Genomic DNA, 9,892 nt, shown 5'->3' on the forward strand with positions numbered 1-9,892 from the left:
ATTGGACATGCACTCAAAAAATGCCACTTCAGAAATCTCTCTGGGTTCATTCTTTTTTCCATACATTCATAAGTGTGGAAAACCATTGTTTTTATTGGCAATTTATGTTGAGTTGATCCAAGTGGCAAGTGTCTGTGTCTCCATCATCTCCTTTGTAAGATAGGCATGAAACCCAGAACTGTTTCCTGGCTGGTTACTAGGAAGCGAAAAGGAATGAATACTTGCATAATATTTAGAATACTTTCCAACACCTAGCAAGAGCTCAATAAGTGTGATCTACTCTATAGTTTTCTGGCGAGCTGGATCATTACTTTTACGGTATTTAAAGGAATTCTGATGTGGCACTTGTCACTGTCTCCTACAGGAAGAATCTAAGGGATTCCTCACGTTATTGGGAAGGAAGAAATATTCATGCTATTTCTTTATGGCTTCATGGCTGTGTCCCACAGATATGACACTTAGATGTAGTATGACATAGCACCATGAAGGCTGAGAAGGGGCATCTTTGGTTTTAAACAGTTGTTTCCCAAATTGCGATAGTTTAAAAAATAAATCTCCTGATGATATGCCATAAAGATTAATTATTAGTTATGTCACACGACATGTAGTCTCAGTTTAATTCTTATGTATTTTGTTATACCATAAGGATTAGTCATTGTTTGGGGGCCCAAGGAGCCCATTTCCCAGGAGCTTAAATTACACTATAAGTCTCTGTCTTCTGTACATGTCTTAACATCTTTGGCTCCTGGAGAAAATGTCCGTCACTCAGGTCTGTTAGCTAGAATTAGGCTCTGGTTACTTGAAAATAGACACGAATGCAGGTTCTCTGTCAACAATTATTTTAAACATGTATTGGAGACATCTCTCTTTTAACTAGAGAATGTTTAGCAAGATTCCTCTGCAGGTATAGTTTAAAATGCCTTTGTATTTCAGTATTCAGAAACACTTAATGGTGAATTTAGAACAATTTTCTCTGTAACATCAAAGATGGATGTGTATGAAAAAATACAGAATAAGCAAATGGTAGCCCTCTTCTCTCGTTCTCTTTCTGTTTCCTTTTAACATTTTTTTTTTCCAGACCAGATTCTGCAATGAAATCCAGAGTTTATGATCACGGAGAAGCTCCTTCATTTTCCTGCTATGCTGAGGGTTGCATTCATCTGTCCTCCAGATGGTCATGGACAGTCCAGACTTATGGACTCGCTCTGCTCAGAAAATGAGATGAATTCTTTTGGATTTGTTTTGGGGTTGCCATGGAATAGTTTCTTATCATCAGGCTAGAACATTAGGAAAAAAATCTACCAAGTTGACTTTCCTGTTTAACTGGAAAGCAGGCAAATAACTCAGGTATTTTGTTTTGTTTTGCTTTTGTTTTATTTCTGCTCTTGGCCAAATATTGAAAAACACATGACTTCAGGAAAGTGATACGCTTCCACTTCTTTAGACTTAGTTCAACATATGGAGAAAATACAGTTATTCTTCTAGTCCAGAACCTCTTCACTCAATTTTCATTACACATATGTGTAGAGGTCACCAGTATACCCTCCTGTTGTCTAGAAGGGAGGGCAGAGAATAGAACCCCTCCATGTCTATCTGCCTTTTCTTTAAGGAAAGATCTCAGTGGTGGATCCCACTGCATCGAGAACACAAAATAACCACTTTTGCCAGCCAACCACTTCGAGAACTTGAGAGAGTTTTCAGGCACCTCTCTTTGATGCGGGTGAAGATTGAATATTTCAGTTAGAGCCAAACCAAAGGTATTGATAGATAAATCTATCAGAGGTATTCATACCCTCTATGTACATCTTTATATACATCTACTAATATACACCAGTGGACTATTTGGTGTCCTGTTTCTTTTCTTAATTTACCACCAGCATGATAATTTTCTCCACTAGAAACGACACCCTGTAATTTAATAATTGTTCTATTGTTGATCATTCATTTTCCATATTTAATATTATAAACAGTACTTCAATGTACCTTTGGTTTAGTTTTTCATGATTTTATTAATGTGATGATATATTTCTACCATAGCTTATTAAGAATGAAATCTCTCATAAAAATATATAGCTTTTATTGTCATCAGGATTAAGACTGTAGATCATTACTGTAGATCATTACTATGAGAGTTGATTAAACCACATTCTTCATTTGGTGTAAAATTTTCATTTTCAATCTATATTCTACATCTCTTGGCTCATAATTCAAAAATTAAAAGCATTTTATGACAGAAACCGGGGATATACTGTATGGTGACTAACATAATATAATAAAAAATCATTAAAAAAAAACGTTTTATGAGCTGCAGACCTCAAAAAATTTATCACAATCCCCAAAAATGGAGTGCTAAAAAACTTTGCTTCAGATATATGTTCCTGAGAGACTCAGTGAAAAAAAGAGAGTATACATTTTATAGAATCACGGTAGGTGGTACCTTGCTGGCCAAAGCTTCTTAAGGATTTTCAGAGAACAGAGGCTTATTTCTGTGTGGCTTTGAATTGTATCTTTGATTCTATTTTAAAATCCATCAAACAGTCGAACTTCGTTAATCATCTCTATGCATCGTGGTAAAGGTTGGAATCATTAAGTTTTTTAATGTTTCTGCTTTTGTTTAACTCAATTTTGATCAGTGAGATCTACTGAGACATTTATCATTTCGAATTATTTGATAGCAGTGTTTTTGTTCTTATAAAAACAATATTTGATATCAATGCTATATTTTTTGAAGTTAATATGAACTTGTTTTTCTCCTCCCATTTTAGAAGAAACACAAAATTTAACATTTGTTTTCCTAAGCCTGACTTATGGCAGAAATGGGGGAGGGGAACTGCACCTCTGTGACAGAGTTCATTCTTCTTGGATTAGCAGATGCCCCTGAGTTCAGAGTCTTCCTCTTCCTGGTGTTCCTTCTCATCTATGGAGTCACTGTTGCAGGAAATCTGGGCATGATTGCAGTGATTCAGGTCAGCTCTCCACTTCACACTCCCATGTACTTTTTCCTCAGCCACTTGTCCTTTGTGGATTTTTGCTACTCCACCATCATCGTGCCAAAGATGCTGTCCAATATCTTAAAGGGGGACAAAGCCATCTCCTTCCTGGGATGCATGGTGCAATTCTACTTGTTTTGTGCCTATGCCATCACTGAGGTCTTCCTGCTGGCTGTGATGGCCTATGACCGCTTTGTGGCCATCTGCAACCCACTGTTGTACATGGTCACCATGTCCCAGAATGTCTGTATTGAGCTGGTGTCTTGCTGCTATCTTTGTGGGGTGGCGTGTTCTCTGATCCACTTGTGTTTAGCTCTGGAGATCCCATCCTATAGATCCAATGTGATTAACCACTTCCTTTGTGATCTACCCCCTCTGTTATCGCTTGCTTGCTCTGATGTCTCTATTAACGAACTCACGGTGTTCATTGTGGCCACTGTCAATGAGATCATCACCATCGTGATCATTTTCACCTCCTACTTGCTGATTCTCATCACCATCCTGAGGATGCGCTCTGCAGAGGGAAGGCGCAAAGCCTTTTCCACCTGTGCCTCCCACCTCACAGCCATCCTTGTCTTCCATGGAACAATTCTTTTCATTTATTGCCGGCCCAGTTCTGGCTACAGTGTGGAGACTGACAAGGTGGCCACAGTATTCTACACCATAGTGATTCCCATGCTGAACCCTCTTATCTATAGTCTGAGGAACAAGGACGTGAAAGAAGCTCTCAAGAAAGTATTGGGATCTATATTACCTTTTGAAAAACTATTTTCTTAACTAGACTCAGAGTTTCTTCAGAGACTTTTAATGAGGGGCTGATTTTGGGTGGATGTGAACAAAAAGTAAAGTATGGAAGAATTTTATGAGCTGGGGGGCTATGCATGCTTTTTTGTTTTCCACTTGTTTTTATTAAGCCATATATTATCTCTTTATAGATAATTCAAATGCACATGGTGCCTTTTCTGTTCTTCTCCAATCTCTAATTGCTTTGAATGGGTTTTGGGTGGTGTTGTCAGGCTCAATATCTTGGTTTGAGAAAACGTCAATATATTTCTCACAACGTGCATATCGATAGATGTGTCTTTTCATCATTAAAGCATGCAACCTTTTTAACTAAATTAATTTCATTTTTTACAAAAATGGAATGAGTGTACATCTGTCTGATATCCTATGTTTTTAATAGAAAGTTTGAGTAAATTTCTGTGTATTTTTTAGTCATTTTGTTTTATAATTACTTTTCCATTGCAATATTATAATTTTAGGACTTTTAAAACTTCTTTTAAGGGGATTAAGAAGCACAGACTTCTAGTTATAAAATAAGTCACAGTGATGAAAAGTATAGCAAAGGAAATACAGTCAATAATATATAATAATGTTGTGTGGTGACAGATGATAACCGCAGTTATCATGGTGACCATTGTGTAATGTACATATTGTCAAATCATGAAGTTGTGCCCCTGAAACTACTATAACATTGTATGTCAACTATACTTCAATAAAATAATAAATAAGTTTAAAAAAACCTTTTCTTCTACAAAATATAGATATTACTCTAATTTTCTAGTAAGATTTCCATGAAAATTAAATGATATATCTTAAATTCTTATCACCATATATGGTATATTATAAGTGACTAATAAAGTATTTGCTGATAATCCTATTGTTACTTTTAGTTTTACCTTTTGTTCTCTATTCTATCTTATTTCTTGATTAAATAAGTAGATCATGCATTTGATGGCTTACCTGTCTTGTTTCTGGGGTTTTGTTAATTTTTTTTTCTGTTTTGCCTGATATTATTTCAGTTATTTACTGTATTTTCAAATCTATTATATCCTAAACCTATTGTTTGCATTAGTTTCCTGTGACTTCTGAGAAAAATGCTATAAATTTGTTGGCTTAATACAGTAGACTTTATTCTCTTTTAGTTCTGGAGGGCAGAAATTTGAAATCAATGTCACTGGGCCAAAATCAAGGTGTCAGCTGAGCCATACTCCCACAGGAGGTTGTCACGGACAACACTTTCCCTTTCTCTTCCAGTTTGTGGAGATCACAGGCATTCTTTGACTTGTGGTTTTATAATTTCAGTCTTTAAGACTGGCATCTTCAAACTTCTCTACTCTCCATCTTTTCTATGTTTTCACATGCGTGCGTGTGATGTGTGTGAAATAACCTCCCTCTCTCTCTCTTTAAAGATTTTATTTATTTATTTGACAGAGAAAGAGAGAGAGAACAAGCAGGAGAAATGGCAGAGGGGGATGGAGAAGAGGCTCCCCCGCTGAGCAAGGAGCCAATGTGGGGCTCGATCCCAGGACCCTGGGATCATGACTTGAGCTGAAGGCAGACGCTTCACCAACTGAGCCACCCAGGTGCCCCTAGACTCCCTCTCTTGTAAGGTCACCTGTGAAGGCATTTACAGCCCACCCAGATAATCTAGGATAATCTCCTGATATCAAGATCTTTACTCTAATCACATCTGCAAACACCCTTCCCCCAAACAAGGTGGCATTTACATGTTCCAGGATTAGAGCTTGATATATATAAAGGTCCATTTTTCAAACTTAACACACCCACCTTTTAAAGGCCAAAGTATGATTTACTTTTCTTGTGTTCTTGCAATCTTAACACTTCATTTGTTTCCTCACTTTCTTAGGATTTCATTTTATATTAGTTGTTGTTTATATTTTTATTGGGATGGGTTATTTAAAGTAACATAGGTCCTCGTCGCTTTAGTGAAGTATGACCGGCACTGGACTTTTAAACAGCTGGGTCCGGGTTCAGACCCTGAAGAGTGATTTTGAGGAAGATAGTTAAACTTGCTTAACCTCGAGTCTCTGAAATATAAACTGGGGATAAGCTGCCAGTCTCAGAGTTATCACTGAACTGAAACATAATAACAAAATAACTGCAAAAACCTGGCTCATAAAATTAATTCTTCCTAATGTTTCTTAAAAAGACATCTTTGAGGGCAAGAGTTATTTAGAAATATTCCAGGAAAGACAGCTATCAGTTATTTCTTTTAATGAATGTATAAATAATGACTAGTAGAATAGTGTTATATTGTGCATCTGATGAAAATATGGCTCTGTATTGCATTTCAGATGTTCTGAAGGGAGTGAGATTTCCTGCATCACCCATAAGACTTTGGATTTTAAGATGAAAGTGAGAGAAACATCTTTCACCTTTGGTCCTCCAACAAGAACAGTTTCTCCACCTCGGCACTCTTGGTCACATACACACACACACACACACACACACACACACACACGCATACCCCTAACATTATCTCTCTTCATGAGGCAACACATTGTCTCTAAATCTCATTTTCAGATCTAAAATCATGCCACACACGTTCCAATCCTTACACAATTGCTTATGTTGTTTCTTTTACCATCTCTCATTCACTATTCTGTACTTGAAAAAATTCTTAAATGTGTAGTGCAAATTATTCTTTTTTCTGTTTTGCCACCTGGCATACATATTCACAGAGTAATTGTATTTTTTTAAGTTCATGTTTTTTATTATGTTCAGTTAGCCACTGTATAGGACATAATTAGTTTTTGGTGTAGTGTTCAATGATTCATTAGTTAAGTATAACACCCAGTGCTCATCACAGCATGTGCCCTCCTCAATTCCCATCACCTTGTTACCCCCTTCCTCCATCTTCTTCCCCTCTGAAACCCCCAGATTGTTTGCTGGGGTCCATAGTTTCTCATGGTTCATCTCCCTCTCTGATTTCTCCCCCTTCGGATTTCATTTATTTAAGGAATCTCTACTCCCAACATGGGGCTTGAACTCATGACCATGAGATCAAGAGTTGCATGCTCTTCAACTGAGCCAGCCAGTTGTGACAAATAGAAACATTTATTAAAGAAATATTCTCTGGTCTATTCAGGCCTTGGGTGGCCAGAATTGCACTTGCAAATAGATGCATGCATAGCACATATCAGAGTCATCAACTTCATTCATAATTGGTTTTCCCCTGACATTTGACTTTCAATGTCTTCTAATTCTCAATAGTCAGATAGACATATTTTTGCTTCTTTCTAGTTTATTCTACTATCCTATCCATAGGATAATACTCAGAGTTCTTTGATAAGTTGCTCTAAGCTGGTTAAATCAAATTAGACAGAAAATAGCATAATCTAATTTTATATATAATAATCTACCATTTCAAAACTAAAAATACATTTTTCTTTGAGACATCCTCAAGATGTAGAAAAACACATCGCATCATTTCATTTTGTGTTTAAGCAGTTCCTCAGTAGAACTGTTTAATTGCTCATGTATCTTTTCCCACTGGGATTTGCATATCAGACTGTGTGTTCCTGGGATCCTAAGTGAGATCTGAAAGCTAATCTCAAAAGACTCGAGGCAAAACATAAAAGGTCTTGTGTTCTCCTAAGAAACCACTACCTTCCTAAGGGAGGCACAGATTTCTTCTATGAACACAAAAGGCCTGCCCAGATAGAGTATGGAAAATGCTGCAATGGGTCGATTTTTTAAATAATTAACTATCAGCACTGAGTTTTTCCAGTGAAAAATGAACTAACTTTGACAACAGGGTGGTAAGAAGATAAGTGAAAGAGAGTGTTCTGGTAAGTGCTCTTCACATAATCCTGGGATATCAGAGTTGGACAGGATTTTAAGTGCTCGTCTTATACTCACTTATTTCACATGCAGGAAACTGATGTTCTGAGAAGACATATGCCTAGCATAACACAGGTTTTAATTCGCAAGGCATTTCCAACAAACACCACCACCAACAAAAAAGCACATTTAATGCATGATACTCTTATGACAATCTTCAGTATAATTGGACTCTGATTAGAAATCTAACTCTAAATACAGAGCTCATTGCCTGTTAATTATTTTTTCAAAGTTGGACAGACTGAGATATAAATTAAAGCTCACACAATTTGTATATCATATTATTTATTCTATCCTGTGGTTATGTGTTGATAAGGAGTGTTGATAAGAACAGTTATCAACACACAGATAACAGGACTGGGGTAGGGTTAGGCGAGTGGCTTTGAGGGAACAGAAAAATGGTTTAGAAAGGTAGAGACCAGGGCTCACTATAGAGAACTGACAGGAATAGGTAATTTTGTTGAATTCTTTTAGAGTTCATTTTCATTCTCACCTGCCAATTGCATAGAAGAACAGATAATTGGCTCCTCTTTGCACTCTTCTTAACCTTTTGTCTTGTATTCCCTTCCCCTTCTATTGTTCCATTGACTTTCATATTTCATTTTTCAATCCTGAAAGTCTTTTTTGGTCTTAAAGCAGATATCATCCTTGAAATATTAATACAAGTAAATATTCTCTATATAAATGGATGTCTTCAGTACCTCTACTTCTGTGATTAGAAATAAAGGATTTGGTAGAAAGAAGTGGTTGTTCTTCATGGCTCAGACCCCAAGCTTATTTAAACATTGTCCCTAAAGAGGAGCCTCTTTTTTTCATGCCTACTTTTTGATAGTCGTTTTTCATAATTCCCGAAAGAGTGAATGGCACAGCAAAGAAGGATTTTCATCCACCCTACCTTCTAGCCACTGGCTATAATTTTTTTCTTTTGTCTTCAAAACAGTGGCTATTGTTCCACTTTTAGGTCGATTGACAGTCTTGCCTCTCATATTCCTAGACAGGCACAGATGGGCTGTCACGTAACGAGAGCTGGTATTTTCTAAGGAGGATGCCATATGTATTTTAGGAAAGGAGAGTTCCAAAGAGTTGACTAGTAGATCTGAGATGCTTCTTTCTCCAATTAACACTTTTTTTTAAAGCAAAGTGTTTGGAGTGAAATGGAGTATAGGAGATAAAAATGGGAATATATGTGAAAACTGAGTGTATTTAAATGCTGAGCTTGTAGGAAATGGAATAATTTGAGGTTTAAGAAGAAGGCAACACAATACAAAATCTATTTTATGTATATAATTCTTACAGTGGTTTATGGATACATTTTGGATCATGTTTGGAAGTAAGATGGGTATTGACTGAAGTGAATGAGGCCAATTAAGAGGTTCAAATTGAGGAAAACAAGGGATGACATTAAATAATGGAATGTCAGTGATGACAAGAAGGAGAAACCAGATATTTGTCACATTTCACAGATTGAATCAATGGTTCTTGTTCAGTTCTAAGCTAGAAGAGGATTCTCATTTGGACTAGCAGTGGAGGTGGTAGAGATGTATACCAAGATAGGGGTCATAGAATAGGCATAAGTTATAGGAATTGATAGTAATTAAATTTTGCTTTAAGCATGTTGAAATATGCACGTGCCTTTTATTAAAGATTTTATTTATTTGACAGGTAGAGAGGGAACAATTTTATTTAATCATATATACAAATGTATATGTCTAACTTAAAATTTTATTCAATCATATATTGATTATGATTTTATTCAATTATATATACACAAATATATATGTCTAACTATTATACAAATATAAGATGGAACCATGTCAGTGATTTTACTTCATTTATTCATTCATTCAACTGTTCCAACTAGTGTAAAAGACAATGCGAAGAATTATAGATCAAGAATTCACAAGTAAATAAACAAATATATACAAAACTGGCTTTTTCCACAGGAGGGAGGGAAATCGATTGTCTCTGCACTGGACAAAATGTGCGTGTCTGTAGACAAGTACCACATATGCTGCTATGGGTTGTCCAACGGTTTTGTAAACTAGAGCAAGGGTGATGAAAGGCAGAAAGGTAGAGAAATAGTAGACGAGGGTTTTTCAACATCTTTTACAATTTTTCACTGTGGAAGGCATGGGAACATTCCTGGATATCACCCTCCCATTGCCCGGATTGAATTTAACACATTTGTGGGCATGGGGATTTCTCTGGTTTTATTCCATAGCTTGAATTCCAGAAAGATAAAGCAGATGTCTGGA

General features: G+C 36.4%; 1 protein-coding gene across 1 annotated transcript; it reads left to right on the forward strand.

Moving 5' to 3' along the window:
* The first annotated feature begins 2,816 nt into the window (after positions 1 to 2,816).
* Positions 2,817 to 8,183, forward strand: LOC121104705 (olfactory receptor 5L1-like). Its single transcript, XM_040638715.1, has 2 exons — positions 2,817 to 3,725; positions 8,154 to 8,183. The coding sequence occupies exons 1-2, from the start codon at positions 2,817 to 2,819 to the stop codon at positions 8,181 to 8,183; spliced, it is 939 nt and encodes a 312-aa protein (XP_040494649.1).
* The last annotated feature ends 1,709 nt before the right edge of the window (positions 8,184 to 9,892 follow it).

Source organism: Ursus maritimus, unplaced genomic scaffold (assembly GCF_017311325.1).
Source record: "Ursus maritimus isolate PB19 unplaced genomic scaffold, ASM1731132v1 scaffold_23, whole genome shotgun sequence".
NCBI classification, from domain to species: Eukaryota; Metazoa; Chordata; class Mammalia; order Carnivora; family Ursidae; genus Ursus; species Ursus maritimus.